The sequence below is a fragment of the Anopheles coustani genome, chromosome 2 (assembly GCF_943734705.1).
Source record: "Anopheles coustani chromosome 2, idAnoCousDA_361_x.2, whole genome shotgun sequence".
Taxonomy (NCBI): Eukaryota; Metazoa; Arthropoda; class Insecta; order Diptera; family Culicidae; genus Anopheles; species Anopheles coustani.
This window is the reverse complement of record NC_071289.1, coordinates 8,409,368-8,432,701: the sequence shown is the minus strand read 5'-3', so window position 1 is coordinate 8,432,701 and position 23,334 is coordinate 8,409,368. Positions and strand designations below refer to the sequence as shown.

Genomic DNA, 23,334 nt, shown 5'->3' with positions numbered 1-23,334 from the left:
CTTTACACAGTTTTGAAACAAGTACAAAACATCTGTATCAATGATCGGTAGTATAGAGTAGCATAGATACACACAAAAGAGGGCAGTGAAGTTAAAAGGATCGTTTGATGTCAGTTCCAAAGTTTCATCATTCATCATCGAACGTGTGTTGAGAAAAACTAAGAAATTTTTCATTCAGCGTAGGAAAGCATCTTTAATGTCCCAAAAACCCACTTTCATCTAGCTCTCTAAACGGAACGCACTGGAACGCAATTTCGGTACTCAGCCAACCGAAACTTACAGATAGGGTGGCAGTTAGTAGTTAACACAAACCCCTCTTTGAGCAAAGTTTACAGCAACGAATGGGTAAATATGCTAGTTTTTTTTAACCTTTCGTTTTTCTTTCTGCCGTGTGTATTTTTCCATTTTTAACATACATTTTTCAGATTCTTACACTTCTCTTTGTTTGTTAACTCGTTACTTCCAAACTGTCCATGAGCAGCTGTGGTGTACCGTTGTCCGTTTTCCTACTACTGTTTACCTTTACTTGCCGTTCTTTACTCGTTGCTCGTTCGTTATCAAAATATGCATACACTATATTCCATCCGTTTCGATTTGCTCGTTCATTGAATTCAATGTTTTAACCAGTTTAACCTACCGATATTTGTTTGTTACCTTGTTCGCTTGCAAGATTTTGTTTTTTCTCCCTCAAACATTTACAAGCTTCACAGCCAGAGACAGGGAAAATTCATCTCCAAGCAACCCACGCTCACCAGCCAAGTTTTAAAGCTATGAAAGGAAAATTAAGTTTTCTTTCCTGGAGGATTGGCTTTGGTTTTAATGACAAATAAGTGCTACTAGTCTCGTAGTTTGATTTTATCCCCTGTTGTAACATGACCATCGGACAGGTTAATCGGGAAAGGATAGGTTGCATCAGTTTTAACATCCCCTAATTGGGTGTTTAAAAAAATTTATTTGTCAAATAAAAGAACAATCCAAACCCCGCATAGAATAATGATTTCCCGGAATTAGCTATAGTGGAGCAGATTGTTCTCATGGATAACAAACATTTTTGAACCTGTAGCTTAGCGATTGTTTACGTTACCGTTACCTCTTCATGTTCGTTCGTTTATTCGCTAGTGTTCAAACAGTTCAAACTTATTTCGTACGTAGTAGCATACCGACAGTTAAACTCCAATAATTTTACAATCGTTAGTTATAGGCATCAGAAGAAGGAAAAACAAAATGGTGAGTGCAACTAAAGAACCAAGGGAACCACACCACACGGCAGCCACAGAAGCGGTTCAATCAACACAGACACAATAACACTGGCATCAACAAATTTATATCAAGTACCAACACTCGAACAAACACATACAAAATTGTTGATGAACTCTTTTGAGTGCAAAAATGTTTCATAGTGACCAGACAGGCGGGTCAGCACTGTAGTGTAATGGCTAAACTCAACAATACAACGATTGAATTTAACTAACCAACCTTGCATAACAACCACGCCATGCTCATTGCATACCTCCAGGCGTTCTAAAGGTCAAAGGTGACTACAATTGTATCTTACATATTTTTCAATCTCTGTCTTTATGCAATGTTTCTTAATAAGAATATTAAAAGTCATTCAGTAAGAGTAATAAGAATTTCGTAGGACATACTCAAAGTTGGCAAACACTGCCATAAAGCCTTACTTCGGAGGTCGCTTGAAACTCCGGTGGGAAATCAAACTTCTACCGAGGGGCAAACCTTCCCCTAATGAGCTAATTTGCAGGTCAGCATGGTGAAATAGTAATCGTTTTCGGGCCACTTGAGCATTGGAGTGGCTTCGACGACTTCACGCGAATCAAAACAACAACGCACTGGCGCTCTGACGCCACCGATTATCTTCAATAACTCAACCAGATGGTTCCCAACGCTGCTCGTACGATGGTGAGGTCTCTACTGGTGGCCTAATCCACGCCACCCTACGGCGTAATTAATCATCATTATATCCACCGAGCATCACCGTTTGGCGCACGGAATATTCACCTGAACCACCAAACGGTGTCCCCGTCTGAGCTAGAACTAGCTTTTTCGCCGAGTCACAAGGTCAAAAAGCTGTCCTAGTAGTGTAGAGATCGATACCATGCGGAGGTACTAACATTGGTGAGCATGGATACCCTTTGCACCGTCAGTTGGAGTGTCCCGGATAGACACTGCTTAGTGATTCCGGAAACTTACCTTCGGCGAAGTATCCGATGGCAATTCTGACCATAAGAAGGAGAATACGCTTTTCTACCATTCCAAACACTCCAGCTAGTGGAAGATAAAGTTTATACCACCGTTAAACTCGCGATCCTTTACTCAGCACGACCGATATTCGATAAACTATGAGTCGAGAATCAAATAATGATGTTCGGGTCATGGGAAACTGCTAATCCACCGAAACCTCCCCCGATACGGTGGAACTCTGGTGAGTGGGATTTTCAAATGCGTATCAGAATTCCGCTCCAGAAGATAGGTGCAACTGCGCTCATGCACACACATACATGATCATGTGGTTTGAGCCGATGAACGGCCGAGCCACAGGACTTTACGGCTTTCAGCAGCAAAAGTTGAACAGGCAAAGGCAAGGTACGCAATTTTCAAATGCAATTTACCCGCACAAAACTCCCGGACGGATTCACGTCCGTCTGGCCAACTCGTTCACGGGAAATGGCACAGTAGGGCGCTGCCCCATGTGGATAAGTGGACAAAAGTTGAGCGAACAAAAAAATTCGCTACAAATAATTTAACGGTATTTTATAGGAAAAAATTTTATCCAATAGCCGTTAAATATTCAGAGGGATTTTTTGAAATATGAACGTTAAAGTGGCATTGTAATTAAGAAAAACTACAAATAACTCGAAAAGCAATTTCGCTCAATTTATGTTATTCTTTTTTGGTGACAATTAAAATTTAAATGATAGAAAGAAGCTCTCCCAACAGTTTCAGTAAAAAAAAACTATACGCTACCCTCTAACCATACCATTGTTCTCAATTCTGTTTACCAAATGGACGGAATGGCTTCCCATTCCGGGATTGTACCGACATCAAAACGCAAATGTCTCGCTGGGCAACAAAATTGCCTCGCCCGTATGCTGCGCGTACGGGAACATAAAGTGCTTTGAAAGTCAGCCATCAAAACTATTGCACTGCACACTGCAAAGCCAAACCAACAGACAACCACTCCGTCCCGGATCCCACTTCCCGGACGGACGGCCGGCAGTCAACTTCAAATGGAAAATGTGAAATCACAAATCGTTCGCAAATCCGCAAATGCCGACGGCAGACCCGAGAAGTCCGGGTGGAACGGACGGATTTGAGGCCTGCCTCCGCGCACGGGAGGTCGGTCCCATCCATTTTCTGCCAATTATGCCCGATAATTACTACTGTCAGTGGCACAACTTTGGCCGGATCGGGCCGGACGGGGAAACCCGGAGCGAAGGGAGGGGGAAAAGAATAATAATCTTTTTTTTGTTTCTAACCGACGGCAGCCATGGGGAACAGTTTTGCCCGTGCGTGATGGCCACGATACGAGGAAACAATCATGCAAATTGAAGCGGATTTGGGTGGGCCGTGTTTTGGAAAAAGTATTTTCTACCGTTTTGGACAGCGCTATGACGTGAGGTCACGCCACGGAAGCGATGCCCTGGTCCTGTAATAACGTACAATTACAATCACCGCTTGGATGAAAGGTTATATTATAACACTTTCCTTTGCCAACTCAATTATACTCGGGTAACACAATTCTTTAGTAGAAGAAGATTTCTTTTCAATATTACTTAAAAAAATGAGCAATAAATTTACGGTAACTTTACTTCACACGTTCCTTCTTTACTTGTCTATTTATTACCTTTGGCGAACGAATCTTCACGACACTAATAAATCCTACCTTCTGGCATTGAGCGACCTCTCTTTCTGACTGAGAGAGAAAGTTTTGTGCACCGGAAATCCCGGTGGCATGGCGTGCGAAAAATCAATTTTTCAACCACCCCACTACTAATGTGTGCGACACGAATCACTCGCCGAGAAAAAAAAAGGTCAACCAAGTGTCGAAGGTGGCATTACTGTGGTGGCCGAGGGCTAGGATTTTATGAATATCACCACCACGGGAGGAGTCTTCCTATTTGAAAACCGTACGGAGGGAATGGAGGGACCCGATGTTTGAACAACGTGTTTTCCCCCCTTTGTTCCGGCTGGACCGGGATGCGATTAATGTGACCCATATCCGGTGGGAACCGTTCGGGTTTGAATATTCAAGTGCTGCGTCACGTCCAAGGACGAAGGAATGTAACCGCAGGAGCTGAGACAAGACGTTGAAGCTAAGTAGGAAGGTTGTCCAGCACTGGAAGCATGCGATGTGACGTTACGCGAGGCATGTGGTGTAATAAGATTATGCATAAGCAGGGTCAAACGATAAGGGTTTCACCTATCTGATTGTTTGCAGTATACCTTTTTATCGAATATGTCAAATGAATGAAGTCAGGATAGCCTTTCGCATCGGAAACTTTCCCAACGTTCAGAGTTACCGTATGCGTGATAATGTTTGCACCATTTAGCAATGACAAAATTTTAAATATCCCCAAAAATGTTAGGATGTAGTTTTTGATGGTTATATAGTTTCGCTTCTTACACCCCTCTTTTATTCCCCATACAGAACAGATCACAGACTAGACTAACTAGACTGAATAGACTACAGACGAGACCAACAGACAGACTACGAATAATCCTTGCTTCGTCTTCATCACAGTCTACTAGATAACTATAGACTACTAGATTGTTGAAGTTGTAATCGATAACTCAACAGTTATTTTATTTCTTCTAAAGGGAAATATTTGTCAATGTGTTCAAGCATGTAAGTCTTAGATTGAGTTGCCATTTGTGTCCATTATAGTCCCCATACGCTTTCGGATTACATTGCAGGCCCTAAACATGTAACTTGCATAAATTTCTCTCCAAAAACTGTTGTGAATGTTTTTCGGAGGCTTGTCAAACTTGGGTGGTGTTTAGAGTAAACCTTGGCCTTCATAAAGCGCCATATTGAGTAACCCGGAATTCAGGATGGCGGCCACATATCTTTCGGCCAGATCATAAGTTGTTCCTGCCTCTAGTTTTGGGGTGCGTTTCGAGGGATGGGACGGAACCCCATAGATAGTTGTCCAACCTTATCCCTGTCCAAGACCTTTTCCACGGTCCACCAGGATATTCTTATGGCATCAAAAATATGTGTTTTCTATAGATGCGCGTGAGATAAATCGTGAATACACTGTTACTTGGCCATTGCGCAAATGCTAAACTAAGTAAAACGTGGTTTTTCGTTCACAATCTATTCACGTACGAGTTGAGGATTAAGTGGATGCAACGAAAGCCAAGGATTTGTATGCCCAAGTCAAACGGAAACCATATTAGTACGATGGTGCAAACATTATCACGCATACGGTATAGCGTAACTTAATTTACTACTTTTTGTTCTTTTCACATCGAAAAAGTAATTCAAACAAGTTGATAATTAATTATTTCGTCGTTGGTTAAACGGTTTAAATTAATTAAAATTTAATCAAACATAAGCCAATCAATCATCTGCATCACCGATTGCATATGCAACTTTTGTTTTTCTTTTTTTTTGCTATAAACCCGTCGCACACACAGCCACGAGCTCTAAACAACCCGGCCGAAGCTCGACTTAATTTGCAAACAAAGCCATCCTCACCTCGTTTCGTTTGATTTGTGCTAAAATCTGCCACCCTCGAAACGACCACAAAACGCTCGCCACGCAAACGCTAATGCGAAATTAATGAACTCCCTAAACTCTGGCGCTTTCTGCATAATTTATGGTCCAACTATGCGTTGGACGGTGCAAGAGGCTACCGGATGAAGCCGGATGAAGCGCTTACATTCGTTTTCTCCTTCCCTCTGTCTCTCTCTCTAAATTGTTGCCAATTGGATCGATGCAGCAAGAAAATTAACCTATCAGTTGGAAAAGGATTCCCCCCTGTTTCGGTTCGGATTGGCGGATAATTCAATTAGGCCGACGTTAAGCTGACAACGTCGAGTTGGATGATTTAATTGATGAAAAATCGGTGGGAAAAAATACGGAACAGTAAAAGCCGCCTTTTTTTGGGACGTCATACTGCACGCAACAATCGATGCAACAAGCAGCGTAATATATAAAGTGGTGCATTCAACCGGTCAATCAATTAACTTCACATCGATTTGCAATTGTGCTGCCATTGTCAGGCGAGTTCTCCCACACACACACACTTACCCTGGACTGGGGTATTGGACGGACAGGATCTCTCATTTCTCAATTTTCCCACCTGCCATCCCTTTGGCAGCCAACCCACTACGGCGCGTTTACGGCAATATTTATTTGCATAATTATGCTTTTAATTATATTAAAGTATAAATTACACTCCCGATGTCATCTCCTGTGGTGCAATGGGGTTTTTACCAGCGTTTTATGGACACGGCACGCAACAAGCATTCCTCCCCCTTCGAGGTTCGTTGGGATGCGAGGCAAAACGACGCATTTTGAGGTTAAAGTTAACACTTGTCGTGTTCACCAAAAATGGGTAGTTTCGAGTGTCATTTTCTTTTTCTTTCTCCTCTCCCCCCCCCTGGCTGGGTTGTGCGGAACGTAAGAGTAATGGCCAAGGTCGTTTCGGCGCGAAATAATGTAATTAATAGCTCGCTGTTGATTTAACTCACTAATTAAGCTGTCAGTGAGTTTTAATGTCAGTCGCATGCGTGAGCAGCGAAGATCTACTGCCCGGAGGCTGTGTGAGTTGTGGGATATAATATGCAATTGGAGTGTATTTAATTATCTCAATGTGTTTCAGAGTTCTTTTGTGCGATGTTGCCTTCGTGTTTGGAATATTTTTGACAACGTTCTATTGAGTTGTACTTGAAAGTTCATATCCAGAAATTCGAACTTAAAACTTGACATTTAAAAACAAAACCTTGATACCTTAAAAACTGAACACCACAATCATTTTTAATATATTCTCCGGATGACCTTGAACCGCTGAAAAATATCCCCGTGTACCCCTTCGTGTCGAAAGTACAATAAAAGCAAATTACTTCTCCATCGCCTGTGACAGTAGGCATGGAACCGTACATTCCCAACACTCGGGGCGCACCCCATGGTGAGTATTTGTGGCATAAAAAATCACAACACGACCTGACCCCCCCGGTCGTGCCTTTTTGCTTCTAAAAAAGAAACGTAACTACACCCGCGGTATGTACGGGGAACATTTTTACTCCAACCGGTAATTGACTCGTTTGGAAGCGGGGAAAAATCGCGTTTCGCCACTAGATTGAAGGGCTGTCGGGCCACGCCGGAAATGGACGTATTTTTCTTCCCCCCAGCTCCCTCCAGCGCGTGTGCTGTGTGTGTTTGTGCCCTTTGTACTGCTTCGTTGTGGAAAATATCCAAATCCATAAACCGACACACGACAGAAGGAAATGTCCACTTACACGTACTAATAATGCCAATTAATTTCCCCACACGCGTTCGCGTGGAGTGTTTTTCACAACCAACCCAGGCTTGGGCTTTCCGAGGTTGTGCAAAAGTTGTGCGTATTCAACATGCAAGAAGCTGTTTGTCCACCATTTCGAAATGCGTTTTGCGAGCGAAGCGTCACGCAGCGATTGGCGATCGTTTCGTGGCGCCGTATGGGGCATTTCCGGTTCACGCGCACAACGGGGGGGATGATGACCTCAGCAGACAAGAACCCATAGCCGAGGATGAAGTAAACAACTACACAAAGCCACATCTAACGTGAGGATGGTCGAAGGCGTCAGCAGGGAGTGTGTCCATTGCGTGACCTGGCACATCCAGCGATCTCGCGCTCGGTTGTGGGAAAGTCACGAACGGTTCACACGTTTGCCCGGACCCGGAAGCTACTGGCTTTGTCCTTGACCGCAGGCCTCCCCCTCCCTCGGTGAACGGTGAACTTTCCGCGGGAAGGAAGGATTGAAGCAAGCGCTTATCGATATCGTTGTGGTTTGGAATTGTTTCGGCCAAACGTCACGATGGCACGACCCCGGCTTAAACGAAACCGGAAGTAGCTCGGGTTACACCGCAGGGGTGGGAGTCTAGCGTGTATGTATGTGTGTTGCGTACAGGCCATAATTTTCGCTTCGCAGATCACAACACCCCCTCTTCCTTACGAGCGAACTCCTTTTGGCAGGACACGATCTCCAACCGGGGGAAAGGAGGTACGTGCTCCGGAGGTCGCCAGTAACCGACCGCATTCCTTCCCGTTTCACCACCACCAGCGCGCGCGCGTCATTGTTATGCAAATGTGTCCAACGCTCGCTTCTATAAAGCAGTGACGCAGCCCACGCTATCTAGATCGAGCTGCACAAAATTGCACAGCCATTGGGAAAACTTTCGTCCACCGAAAGGAAAAGGACCCGGACTGTGGACCCGGAAGTGGGCGAGAGCGGGGGGGGGGAGAAAATTATGGCCTGCGTGGTGGTGGCCTTTGCTGCACGAAACCATGCTGACAAATTGACGAATTGAGGTCAGTTTTACTGCAGCGCAATCGTTGGGGTTTTGGGGCAAGAGAGAAGTCCTTCACCATAACCTGCCCAAAGCGAGGCTTTTGATGTGTGCTGTAAGGTATATTAAAGAGTGGTTATCAATGTATCCGACCTTAGCGGCACGTGGGAAGACACAAAATTGTAATAAAATAACTCCCAAAAGTCCGTTGCTTATTCACATGTTTTTTTTTCTCCAAAGGTATCGATCGTGGAAATGATTTACAACACCCTAAAAGGGGTTTTTTCTTTCCCACTCTTGCTTTCATCCGCTTCAAATGACGCGTCCGTCCAAAGGTCCGACTCAAATCAGTCCACGCGATCATCAAACTAAAATACCAGAGGTCATTAGCTCCCCATTTTGAGATATACTCGAAGCGTTGGTGAGCGTGTGGGTTGGAATAATGATCGTTATTAAGATTATATTAGTATTATACGTCATTGTGACGGAATCCATCGGAAAAGAACGTTGGGCAGGACCGTGGGACAAATTGGGTGTTACTAAAGATTTATTTATTTATTCGTATTTTCCTATTAGGCCCCATAAAAAAATAAAAAATGTCGCTTGAATTAGATAATTTAAATTCTTTCGAATGACCTGAAAATTCAATTTTTTTTTTAAATGTTTCTTTTAGGACTTTTCCTATTTCTTTCGTTTTTTATTCTTTAGAGCTCCTTTCTCTCAAATTTTATACGTTAAATATTTAGAGGGGCTTTCACGATTTCAATATGAATTTGACAGTTTTATACTGTTTGCTTAATTAGTGCCAAACTTTGTCTGTGTTGAATTCTATGTTTGCAAACATTCCACGAAAGAGTGCCAAATCTGCCAATCCTTCCGAACATTCGGAACATCCACCCCGATGTACCGAAATTGCGAATCAATGTATAATTGGAAAACTTTTTAATCTGCTATTTATACCACTCCCAGCGGAGCCGAAACTGGGGGGCTGTAAATTTAGAATTACACATCTCAAGCCTCTCTCTCTTAGTGTGTCGCCTCGCCACGCCAACGTCAGCCGGCAATCGATTGGAGTGCTATTTTGCAAATCAACCTTCAAAATCTCCAACCATACATTGTGGATGTACGTGTGTGTGTGTGTGTATATGTGTCGCTGTGCCGAAACCTTGAGCTCGGTAAAATCGGTCGCCAGCACCGAAGCGAGCGGAGCAAATACGATTAATTATGGAAACTTTAAAACTCATTACGATCGATTTTCCATCGCAGTTTTCTTACCACCTCTCTCGGCGGGGCAACGAATATGTGTGGGAGGGAGGTTCCGGAGCGAACCGAACCTTCGCCGATAATACGACCACTTTGCCATGCTTGACCGGATGACGCAACAGACATCCTTTTATTCCGGTTTCGTTCGGTTTCTGCTCGCCTTTTTCGTTCCCGTCCCGTCGTGTTTGGTTTTGTCCTAGATTATCCCCGACCAGGCACCACAATGTTACGGAGGTTCATTCCGACGAAACTGTATTTCGTCCAGTGACCAATGCCCCCTTGCCCCATCCCCGGCCAACGTGTTCGATACACATCGATTTCCCGGCTGTGATAATTCGTCGGCCCGAGAGCCCGGGAATACGGATGATGATGGTCCGGCGCTCCCGATGCCGTGCATCTTTCCCTTTTTTTTGTCAGACGAAGGCTAGGACGGTGGCGTGGGAGGGGAAGGCTAGCGTGCCCGGTGGACTTGTCGTACGATGCCGGCTCTCGCCAAGCTCCATCATCGGTCAGTTTTGGTTTGTGAACCGCCGAGGCATCATCAGCCACCTTTCGTTTCGGAAAAGCGCTCGCGCGGCGCCTTTGGCTTCTCCAAAAAACCTCAGGAATACCCGGATCCCAGTTGGTTGGCGTGGTTGGTTCCGTGAGTGCGTGTGTGCAAGTGCCGTTTCGTGCAGGCCACGGGGACGAAAGAGTGACGGGCGACGCTAACGCCGGCAAGCGGAAGGTCTCTGCCGACAGGTTAAAGGACGATAAAGACCGGCTGGCTGGCAGCAGGATCCCCCCGCTTAACCCAAGAGAACCGGTTGGTAACCGACGTAATCTCCTTCTGGCGGAATGGTGCTACCGCCGGCGTCCCAGGCGTTCCTCGACTTCTTCCGCACGGAGCAGCAAATTAAGGTAAACCAGTGCACCGACGAGTCAAGCCGGCCGTCCACGTCTGCCATTCCGGCAAACCCCCCGAAGTAGACGTTAACCGGCACGTTACGCAACAACGACAGGTGAAGTTTAGTGCCAGCCCGGTGGGGAGGGGGACGGTTTGTCCGGGAATCCGGGGAGCCTTAACCTCACTCTCGCTGGAGAAGTCGTTGTTTGAAGCACCTGCCTTCCGTAGGGAAATGTTGCGTGACAAATAGGATGAATGTAAATGAAATCATTCGCCGTTGATCAAGGGAAGGTCTGTGCACTAGGCCAACGCCATGATGAGCGCCAGCAAGCCGTTGTTATACAATGTGATTCTGCTAACTCCTGTGGTCGCTAGAGTTTGGGTGGGAACATGTCGTTTGCTAACCGTTTGTGCTTTGTCTTGATAGCTCTCAAGGCTATACGTTGGAATATGATAGGTACCCTTAGTTCTATGTTCAAGTGAACATACAACCACCAAACTATTGAACAGATCATCAATGTGTCTCAAGTAATTAGACGGACTAGTGTGTCTACTTACCTTAGCCAGCTGTTATACTATAAGAATTCTAGCAAAAGTGTTATACACTAGAGTTGCGTAAATCTATTTCAAATTCATGAATCTGAATGAATCTTTGCGTCTTTAGGGGTTCATGAATCTTTCGTCGAGAGATTCATGACTCCCAAAGACACACCAACTGATGAAAAATGACCAGCCAAAAATGGGTAGAGGGACCTCGTTTTTAGTCGCATGGTCCACGCCAATGTAAGAATCCTGGAGATTCGTGATAGATCCATGAAAGATTCATGAAGATTCATTAAGCTTTGTAGATTCGAATACACAAAGAGTCATGAATCTATCTGAACGAATCTTAGGTGAACGATTCATAAGAATGAATCTCGTCAAAAGATTCATAAGGAACAACACTATTACACACAACTATGTCAAGAAACCCTATGTATTCTACAACGAAAGCTGTAATATGTAGTGGATATTTGAGATACATTTACCAAATTATTTATATCTGTTCATTTTGTATCCAACCTTATGCCTCATCATAATTAATTTCACAACTAAACGAACTCACCAAGCTCACTTCTTCCAATCGATAACGCTCGTGAGAACGCTTTCGGCTGCAAAACGAAGCATTCTGCTATCTTTCACTAGAATCACAAATCTAAAAAAACGGAAACTTGCACGATGATAGACTGGGGCTTCCTTATGATCGGCAATAATAGAGGTGGTTGAGGATGCAGACAAAAACAAACCCGAACATACCACACACTGCTGACCACAAAAACACTGGCCGGCAACAAAAATCATAATCCGCTGGATGCGGTGAAAAACAAACAAGATAAATTATTCATAAATGAAATGGACAAACTTGCGCCGAGCCTAGGCGTAGGCCAGTTTTCTTGCTTTTCTTGCCTCCCTGCATATACCGGCCACGCAAGCGGAAGGCGTTTTCAGACACCCACCGATCGTTTCACTTCGATTCCCAACGCCTCGAAGAGACGATCCTGCGTGACGTTGCAGGAACTGTCCGGGGCCATTCTTAGCCCTCAGGCGGGGACTGTGAACTGGTGGTTTTTTTCCCTGATTTCTCCTACAGCGACATGCAATTCAAATGAACTCCGGACAAACATCGGACCGGATTTGTCCGGCCAGCAGCGTTGTCCTCGTTGTCGTCGTCGTCGGCCGGTCGACAAAGTCATCGATATGTCGGGTCCGGCGGCAAGAAAAACCCCCCCTTGGTGGAAAGCGTGAGGAAAAGAAAAGAAACACAGTGGTCCACACAAACAAAACCTTCCGTCCGGTGGTGGTTCGACCTGTCATTACGATGACTGGTCAGTTCGTGGTCCAATTTCCTTTTCCCCGCGTTATGCTCACGCGATTGGGCGCGCACGGACAAACCCCGCCAGGAATCAGTGAGAAAGAAAGAGCACTTCCGAGCAATAGGATTGACTGTGGCCAGGCGTCCATCGGGTACAAACAAATGGCCCATGTGCTCCATGAAGAATTCATAAGCAAGACCCGACCCGACCAGACGGTACGGCGGAGTAGAGAGCATGTTTGTCTTCGGTAACGTTTCCGCCGGTTTTTTTTTTATTCGACCCAACCATCGTCGGTTCTGCGCGCAGGAGAAGCATATTTTATTCAAGGTCAACCGCTGGCCAGTGGTAGTTTTACCGGTTGTGTTTGCTCGAAACTAATCCTTGATTATTATTCTCCCAAGCAACACCGATGATTTGACAAATAAGTGAAAGAATACATTAAACGGCCTTTGTTTTGTGACCATATTTTTTTCTTCCTGAGTCCTTAGTAACAAATTTGATTGAATTCTTCTTACATTGCCTTCGCTTTCGGACAAATTGTTTCACGTTTCGCGACGATTGAGATTCTGGCTTAGTCTCACTTCAACCAAGTCTTAGTTTTCAGAACTTATAGCTACAATCGATGGGATTTGGACTGTTATTTCTTTCTCTGGCATTTTCAAACAAACTCCTCACTTTATCTTCTGGCTTCGACTGGATCAAACTCCGTAGAAGTACGCCAAACAACAACAGGACGGCACTTGCCTCGCTGATCCCTGCGCCAACCTTCCGCGCATGGTGCAACTGAGGCTTTCGGCTGGACAAAAAAGTAGTACTTTAGAGAACTGTTTTTCACTAACTATAAAACAACGCCCTAAACAACTCACCGTAAGCGGAAACGTGCTGCTCGAGCATAAATCGATTGTAAGCAGCAAAAGAACCGACACCAAGATTGTATGCTTCACCATCTTTAACTAACTCGGTACAGGTTAAATAAATCGGACTTCCAACGTTAAAACGAGCGAGAACTGGTGTCTGTTGGATCCCTCGATGGACTGGCGGGTTTTATAGCTGTGCCTAATCACTCGTGAACGGAGCACACGTTCCCAGTTGATAAGCAACCCCAACGCAGGAATTCTGGGAAGTACAATATTTAACGAGACTGTTTCGTGCACAAAGCGAGTATTGGCGCGTTTCTAGCGGTTTGTTTGTGCAAATCTGACATGACGGCATATTTATACGTTGAAAACGGTGAAAGTTCTTTCTTGGTAAAATCTTTTCTTAGAAAAAATCAACACTCAATTTATTCCCTAGAAATTATTAACATAGGTGATTAAGTTAAAGGCGGAAGATGGAAGCGATAACGTAAAAGTTTTGACTGGCCATCAAAATCAGGTCCATAATACCATAAGGAAAGGTAAAACTATACCAAATGAAATCAGAACTAAACATTTGCACTGACAAACTTTCAAACACAAACTGACAAAGGAAAAGAAGTAAGTTCGTGATAAAAATGTCGCAACGTGAGCAGAAGTAATAACTTTTGAAAACGAAAAACAAAATGCAAAATATTATAATCAATGACATTTGGCAAATTACGTTCCGTTCCCTGCTAGAGGCAAACTTTCGAACCCTGCCCTTTTTGTACCGGGCGAAATGTTGATGACCCCGCGAAACACAGTAATAATACATATTCCCGACACGTCCCGATGACCACCCGTAATTTGGCTGACAATTTAATTTGCACACGTAAATCACACCGCCGCGGGCAAAATGAAAAACTTTTCCCTTTTCCGGTCGTGATTTGGAGCTCCCTGCTGCTCCTCTCCTACCCTGGCTCCGGTGGGACTATCGATTGCGGTCCAACTTGCCAGCCCCCGAAACGGTTGGGGGGAAAAAAATCCGAATCGACGATATCCTGAGCACACTCGGAGTGGGAAAAATGTTGACCTTTGCAGTATTTTCCCCGCTCCGGTTTTACTTTCTCTCCGAATTTTTCGTGCCCAAGATTGTCCGATCGCACCGTTCTGACTCGTATACTCTAGCTGTGTTGGTGAAGGTGTAATCAAAGGGCAAGTAACTTTTGACGTTTCGCCCAACGTTTCGAAGGGTTTGTGGCGTTGGAAGGCAGTGGGGGGGGGGGGGCTTCTGATTTGCTGCCGTCATGCTTCTACCGGGAAGCGGAACGATTGTTTGCTGCTGCATATTCAATGTTTGCCAAAGCTACAGTTACCAAAGGCACACCAGGCGAGGGTGACGTACCGGTAGCAACAAGCGTGGGAGTGGAAGCAAAAATTGGAATCGATTTTTAAATTTGCCCCGCACTGGAAAACGTTAGATAACGGGTGCGATGGTGGTTAAAAAAATACCTTACTGACATACTTAAACATTGTAAACAATTTTTCAATTTCAATCTTGAATCATGAAATAAAATAAATGTTTCATACAAGAGTTACTAAATTATAACAAGAGTTCATCAAACTAACTTTAAAATTTTCCAACGCTACCAACGAACCAGGAGAAAAGCTGGCCCACAATAATGTCACCAAGTTAATGATACTCCTAGAAGGATTGCGTTCCGTTGGGAAAACGGTCGGTAAAAACAAATAAAGATTACGGAGAACACTTGTTATCCTTCGCTGGGTTTGTTCTTCAAAAGACTTAAGCCATTATTTCGCTTATCTGCAAGCGTATTACATTGGTTCGGTGCAGTTTTCTTCTTCCTGACTCCCTTTTCGATACGAAACATTCGACGAGAATGTTCAGTGAAGGAAAAAAGCCATTTTCTGCTTTACGTTTGCTTTGCTTGTTGTTTACTAATTTTCTCGTCGTGAGTCGATAAGTTTTAAAGGATAACCTTCTTCTCGTTGACAAACAGGTCGAACCACGACTCGAGCGAGCGAGTGTTGTGTAGTAAAACGTTACGATCGACGAACCGCAACCGGAAGCCGGAAGATGCTCCGAGCGCTTGCCGCAAGCAAACGATACACACTCACGGAGTATGTCTTCGTTTTTTTCGCACAGACAGGCGTCTTTTCCTTGGAGCAGGAGGAAAAAAACACCAGCCGCATTATTTCTCGATTACGTTTCATTGACAACCGCGCCGAGACTCCACACCACATGGGTTCCGGGGACGAGCGTGTTCCGGGTACAACACTAACCGGGGAAGGATAGCGTTCGCGGTACAACATATTTAGCCCTTCGTAAGGACTCCGCGGCGCAAGTTGGTATCATGTTTCCTGCAACATTATGACCCCAAACACACGAACGGAGCTTTGGTAAGCGTGGGGAAAGGGGAGGCAAAACCCGTCTCCGGGGGAGAATTTTCGCATCATAAGCGCATTATTATGAGACGGTGCACAAGCAGGGCCCCGGAACGTTGGCGTTCATTTCGAAACCGTATGCGCCCCAATCGACCATGCGGAAAGATTCAACCGCATGTCCTATGTTGTAACGAAAAGCATTACTACAGGCAGGTCGAGGAAGTAGGAAACAAAACATATACAAGTCGATGAGGATTTTTCCCTCCATCCCCTCCCTCTTTACGATCGTGCTCTAAATGTCACTTTTAGTGGCGTAAGATAAGTTCCAAAATGGGCAACTTTATCACTTGTCGCTTGGGTAAACACAGAGACACACGAACACGCGGAGCTTGTAAGGGAAAACGGCTCGCCTTGACACGTCGCACAAGGACCGAATCCTGTGACAGATGCCAAATGGCGGAAACTGGCCTCCCCTCCCCGCCATCGATCGCACCCCCCGGCTGGAGGGGGCATAAAGCGACTCAAAAAGAGCGATAGGATTTAATGGGCCCGGCGTGACTTACTTCGTTCGATGTACGACGAATCCACACGTCTAGATCGTGTCATTTTATGAGACATCTTCTTGAGACGACAACGGACGACGTGGGTTTTTCGCCGACCGTCTCCGTCCGTTCGAAAACTCGTGTCTCCTCTAATTGAGCTTACTGTCGGTTCGTGTTTTATCGTTCCGGTGTTTTACGATTTGTAAACCATCCGTGTAGCTTTTCGATCGGGTGTTTCCTTGAGGAGCACGACTAAGATCCATGATGTGGCCTCGTTCTCCGTATCTGCCGTTCGATTCCGATAATCGATGGGCATTCGCCGATGATCCGACGAAAGGCCGCGTGCTGTGCTCGGTGGAGAATGTGGGAGGTCGGGTAATTGCGTAAATCGATTAGGATTACTGCCACTTGGCTGCCGGACGACAAACGATTCCCACGACGTGCCCCGAAGTGATTGATTGATTTATAGCCCGCTCGGTGGCTTATCTGTCCCGCGGTGGTCGCACAGACGGATGGATCCACTTTCGCGGGCAAGCAAAACATACACACACACACACAGGCGTAGATAAAACTGAAAGGTGACGAACCCCACGGCTGGGAAGATTCAATTGCTTGGAACTGGAAGATAACATCGGCGATGTTTAAGGACGCCGGAATCGTGCTTGTTCGACCGGCTGATACCACCACCACCACCCGAGGGTCGGACCGGACACGGATAATTGATACAAAACCGCCCCTGGTTCCCCGAAGTGTCAACCGAAATCGATTCGGTATTAAATCAATTGAAACGCATTTCGATGAATGAATCGCCACTTGATCGCTGGCCTGTTGCATAAGGGAAGCGGAGGAATGCTTTTCAACTCCTTCAGGAGAACGTTATTTGATCATTTCTTTGATCTAATTTTACCTAAAAGATTGAAAAAATATCCAATATTATAATATGTTTAACATTTTACATTTTGCATTTACATACATTTTAAATAAACACCCAATGTTGTCCCAATAACTCAAAGAAACGATTCTTTCGACACTATTTAGAACAAGTCAAATCAAATACGAGTCTAACATTTTGAAACCGACACAATACATCATCTGTAAATACCGATTCTCCATCGGTATCAGACCGGAAACGGGCGTTCGAACATGCTCAGCAAACACAAAAACTAATATCAACCATCCGCACGCGGAAACCAGAACCTTCCGAAATTAGTTGACATTGCCATTGCCGGTCCACTTTCTACTTCGGTGAAAATTCCTTTCCCCCTTCGCCCTTCCTATTGGTTTGTGGCTCGACCATTTAAATAAAATAGAAATGGAGGAAAAAGCATTTGGCCCCATCCTTGGCTGGGATTCGGCTGGGTTTTGCATCGCCACGGAACAGACTGCACCAACCGAGAAGCAAACAGGGTACGACGGACGGGGAAAAGCCCTTGATGCGACAGCCACACAACAAACGGTAGAGGGAAGTGGGTTGCATTGGGGTGGTAAAAGATGGCCCCTCCAACCCCCTGAAATCGTTCGAAAACGAAACAACCGAATGCATCATCACCCGCCGCTCGACGATTTTGGGCGAGCGACGAAATTATTTATTCTATTTCAATTGCGAGGCACAGTCATGGTCTCCGGGGGTCAAAGAAGGGAGAGAGGGTGGTTAGTTGCATCCCCATTCCTCTATTAAAATAGAAACCACCGGAAAACCCGGGTGACCGTGCGAATACCCGTGTTTATCGTGCTATCGAGGCTGTCAGAAGTGCATCGCGAAACTGAGCCCCCATTTAATTCGCTTGGCAAACCTAGGGAAGGGCTGGGGGACCCGGGGGGAAGGTATTAGATTTTCCGGAGTTGGTTCCAATGTAGTTTTCCTGTTTTCCTTCTTTTTTTTTTTGGTTTGTTGCGGTCGCCGTTGTGGCCTTCGCCGGCCTCAGATAAGCCCATCATCGTGCCGGGGGTACGGCTGCCATTTTCTTTCGACACGTAGCGGCGGGTTGTGGGCCGGAAATATAAAATGTAAAATATCTACCACCTGTCTCCGGTTGCCCAGGCGTCGGTTTTTGCAATACAATAAAACCGATTGAAAGCCATGCCAGCCGCAACCAGGTTTCGCAATCATCACCACCGATTATGCTTCGCTTTTGATTTGGGGCTGGAAAATGCATTTCCCATCATCAAATGGATGCGTTTTTCTAATTTTCTCGCTGTGTGTAACCACCACAGCCGGTTTCCGGTGAAAGCCATCACCGGAAGGTGAAGGCAATCGATATCTGTAAATAGATATGTTTGTTATTTGGTTGCGAAATTAAATGAAATGTCCCGAAATGGAGCCAACAAATTGCTGACTGAAATATTTCCAAATTTTTCGCTAAACCTATGTTAAACGTCATCTTTTCAAATTGATGCTAACAAAATATTTGTTGCCACAAACTTTCAATTGAAACTCATGCTGTCCACTAAGGATATGAAAGTATTCTCCTGTTTAGTTTTTGTTTTCTTAAACGGTGTCTTTACCAAAGGGCGTTTCTTATACCAAACTGTTAAATATGAACCACTAATTGATTAATACATCATTCTGCCATTCTGCTTGACCAACGAACCGCAAACGACCAGGAACTACACCAACCTCACTAACCACCGAGTCCGGGGAAGCGAAATTCGCATAAGGACGATGTGTTTCGTCTAGCAGAAAACCGACCCACTTCATTCCAAGGAGTGCGCCAAAGAAGAACTTGCCTTGGGGAGGTTAAAGTGAATTTCCCCACACACAAGACTGCGCTGTTGACCAAGACCTACGTCTCAGACAAGGCGACCATAGGGTGCCGTAAGGAGGATGGCTTTTATCGTTTACCGTTAGGAAGGATGTGTGTGTGTGTGTATGCTCGTGTGTCTACAGTAGTTCCTTAATGATGTGCTTTATCTCGACGCTCATCCTACTGGAAGCTCCTTTTGCTTGTACTCCATACAAACAGAAACTCCGGGCAGCGCTACTTCCGGCCTTTCGTGCTGCATGAGTGGAACTTCCTTTTCAAAGGCCGGAAGACCGCCAGCTCCTCGCGGATGTTTGTCCTACCTCGTTCACTGGGGAGGAGCACCTGTTTTTTTACTCTCTCTCAATCGTGGCCTTTTTTCTTCTTGTCTTGTCGACTAGAGAAACTTGTTGCTAGCCGGCCAGTTAAGCGACCCGGAGCACACGTTCCACGGGTTCGGTTCACGATTTACTAGCACCCCGAAACTGGACACACGTCCACCGTAGTGTCCCTTTCGCTTTGGAGGAGGTTTGCTTAGAGGCGGCTACGTGTGCTCATAAAATACACACAGATAGGGCACTTGTTGCGGGCTGCAAAAGACAATCGGTTCGGTTCGTTTTGGTCAAGTGGCCCCTTGCGGTTCAAGCAACGGTCTCGGACGGTGGCGAAAAATAAAACAAAACGCTGCTGCCGGCCTTAAAGCCAGACGGAACCTTCCCCCCACGAACCTTGTTGCACTGACCGGAACGGAATCCGGAAACATCGGGCCGGAAACGGGCGGCAACAACAAGTCTCTAGCGCCGACTGTGAGTGTTATGACCTCCCGGTGGCCCACGGAGGGAAATTAATGTGCCGCCTTGATGAGGCAGCTACGTACGAACCCGGAAGGACCGTTTCCCAGCTTAAAACTATTATGTCAGCGAATCTCGGGACCGGAATTTCATTTCACGAAACGCCGTTGCACCCTCGCTGAGGTAGAACGAGCCTCAAGTAAAAACGTCAAACGATTTTTTTATGGTACGGATGGTTCATCATGAAATCTTAGCCCCCAAATGGGTTCCGGGATGACTTTGATAAATATGAAATGACCACGGTTTTTAAATAAGAAAGTGGTTGCTAAATGGAATAACATTTTTTTCGGGCAAACCTCATTTGATTAATTTTATTGGACCAAAACCAAGAATTAAAACAATTTTGGTATTAGTAGATTTTAAGCCTATAAATAATTCTCTAATATTCCAGTAAAGTCTATTCCTAAACTCAACCAATATTGTTCACTCAAACAACAAGATCGACAAGAAAGTCGATAATCTGTGCTCCAATTGCATTTTCCGTACTCAAAACGACTTGGCCCAACAGTCCGTCGCAGGAATTTGTAGTACCACATTGCAATTATGTATATTGCAGAGCGGTTACCGGAGGTTAATTTCCATGATTTGTTGTACCTAATCATCGTCGGGCGAAAACTCATTTGATTCCTCAACGATACTCCCTTTATAACGAGATACAAGTCAGGGGTTAGAGTCAAAGCAAAGGAATCAACCGTTTGTCGTTGTCCATCGTTGGCGAACCGATTGGATGTTGAACGTTAAACATTTGCAACGTTCTGCTTCACCGTTACGTGCTACAACTTTTGCGTCTGGTCCTTTTCCCCGTGGTACGTGTTGGTCACCGATTAGTGCCAGACTTCCCGGGGTCGTTGTATCGTACCGAAGGCCTCGTAGACCTCATGGATGTCCACCGGCCACCCAGTACATCGCGCGTAATATGCACAATTTTAGCTGACGTTTACATTTATCGCCGTTATTAGAAACGGTTATTATTATCGTCGCGGTACGGTGAAGCGGTACGATTCCGAAGCATAGCACACTATGTCGGCAAGGCCAGTCGGACGACAACGTGATTATACCGAGCAGGACCAGCCACCACCAGCCATTGCTCCAACTCGTTGTGGGCGAAAGACGACGATGCAAGTCGCGAACCTCCCACCGAGTAAATCCGTCCTTTCGTGCCACGGATTGACCAACCGGAACTAGGACGACGAGCTGGGTGTTGGGACTGAACGTTACCAGCTCTGGCCTCATGGGACACATAGGAATTTTCCCGTGCGACTTCAAATTGCGCTTCCGCTCGAGCGCGTTTAGCTTCGTCAAGTTAAAGTGATTAGGAAGTAATTAAAATGCATGAACACATTCGTTATTTATGGATGTTTCGCAGGCACTTCGATTCCGGTACCAGCGAATGGTCTATCAATCTTTTACGTTGCCAATTGCTGCCAAATGATGAAATGACGACATGAAAACAGAACCGAAATACTAGAAAAAAAGGGTTTTGTAAAAAGGAGCACAAATACCCAGTTAACTTTGATGTTATGTTGTAAATTGAGGGTCTTCAATAGGGAGGGACTTCAATATAACTTTTGTCCCCAAAGACGTTGTTGTAAAAGTATTTACAAGCAAACAACTTACCACTTTTACCACAAAAGTATAAAAGATTGATAATGATAATAATTAGTCGAATAATTATAGTTTACCTACCTTATAAAAAGACAAAGCACTGCCAATACGCGGCTAGTGCTACTTCGATCACCATTCAATACCAACTAAGTACCACGAAGTAAAATTCACTTACTACCATACCACAAATTTCACACTCAAAACGGGGTAAGTAATTCTAGGCCGCAGATATAAATCAAGCTAAACGAGCTGAGTGGACGACCACGATTCGATGCGGAGACGTGAACGATAAATCCGTCAATACGACAAACTTTCGCCATAACTTCTCCCCGAATACCGTAAACACCGGTGCGCACAAACACTCACAATCACACACACACACACACTGAAACACGAACACAATCAGGCACAATAGATGACAACAGCAACCGAGAGCAAGAGTCACAAGCGCACAATAAAGCACATCACAGCAATGTGGCAAAGTAAGCCTCGACGCTGCGTCGCCTTCGACGTGAGAGAATGGAAGCGCATCCTTCTACTACCGCTGCGAAACCCAATGCCGTGCGTTGCCCGTGGAATGCTTGTGATGTTTTTGGGTTTCTGTTAGTGTTTTTAGATGGTAGCTTCCGTAGTTGTTACTTGTTTACAGCCTGCCCCCGCCAGCTTGAGTACCGTTTTACTGGATGTAGTTAGAATCTATCTTTCACTTGTGTTTTCTAATTACCTAACAACGTTTCACGCGCTGAAACGACCTAAGCGACACTCCATTACTGTCTCTGCATACACGCCTGTGTACGCCTCGCAAAACCGTGCACCAACTTCTTTCTGCACACTCTATCTACTTCCACTATTCTGCTGATTCTAGGTAAGCTACTTCCCCGATTTCCTCCTCTCGCTCTCTCTCTCTCTCTCTTTCTCCGTGTTCTTCTTCAAATACCTGCCAAAGTCGAACATTACGATCAACGTGACGAGATCAACAAACGTCGTTCCAATAATGGCGTAATCAGCAACGAATGAAGACAAAATAAAATACAAGAAAAAACTTTGTGAAATGCAGTACCATGAATGAAACACTCTCGCATTAATTAAATGAAAGCTTCATATCAAAATGCTGTGATAAAACATTCTCAGGCTCCTTCGAAAAGAGGTTAATTGTAACGGCATCCTTAGGCAGTGACTTGCTACGAACTAACGACTTCCAACTCTAGGAAAAAAACAACTATATTTCTTCGCTGTCCTCTTAGACAATTTCCTTCAATACCTCAACCCCTCTCTTTGACTCCCCTCTTTCCATGGTCCAGTTGCCCGTTTACTAATCGTCTTTCCGTTCTTTTCTGTCCTCATCTCATCATTGCCACTATATTGCCCAGTGTGCCCAGGGTCGTGCAGCATGGCTAGAGAGAGGAAGACGTTGCAGCGTGCAGGAAACACCCGCCTCCTGCCATCGGCGATGGGTCAAACGGAATCGGGTAAGTCCGAGAGTGGGAAACCCGAACCCGACGAGCCTCAATTAAAAAACCAGCTGACTTGTGCACTTTTCCCTCGGTCTTCTCCCTCGCGGCGCAGATACAAGACTCATCGTTAGGCGGATCCTCGGACGATGAAGACCTACTCGGCGTACTCAGAGGACCCAGTTCATTCGCCAATGCCTTCCTATACGTAGGTTTAGGTACCATAGCAATTGGTTTAGTGATAGCATTCGTCGGTACCGGCGAGAAAGGATTCAAGACGGTTGAACTAAGACTAATCGGGCCATCGTTAATTGGTAATTGACCGAGCCGAAATGGAGTGGCAAGGGCCACCGAGCAAGTGATTCATATTTTTCTTCTCTCTCCC

General features: G+C 45.2%; 1 protein-coding gene across 1 annotated transcript in view; it reads left to right on the top strand.

Moving 5' to 3' along the window:
- Positions 1-23,334, top strand: part of LOC131267667 (uncharacterized) — a 60,286-nt gene that overhangs the window by 32,715 nt on the left and 4,237 nt on the right. Inside the window, exons 2-3 of the mRNA XM_058270595.1 lie at positions 22,869-22,967; positions 23,065-23,263. Of these exons, the coding sequence (XP_058126578.1) occupies positions 22,869-22,967; positions 23,065-23,263 (298 nt within the window). The remainder of the gene's footprint in view (positions 1-22,868; positions 22,968-23,064; positions 23,264-23,334) is intronic.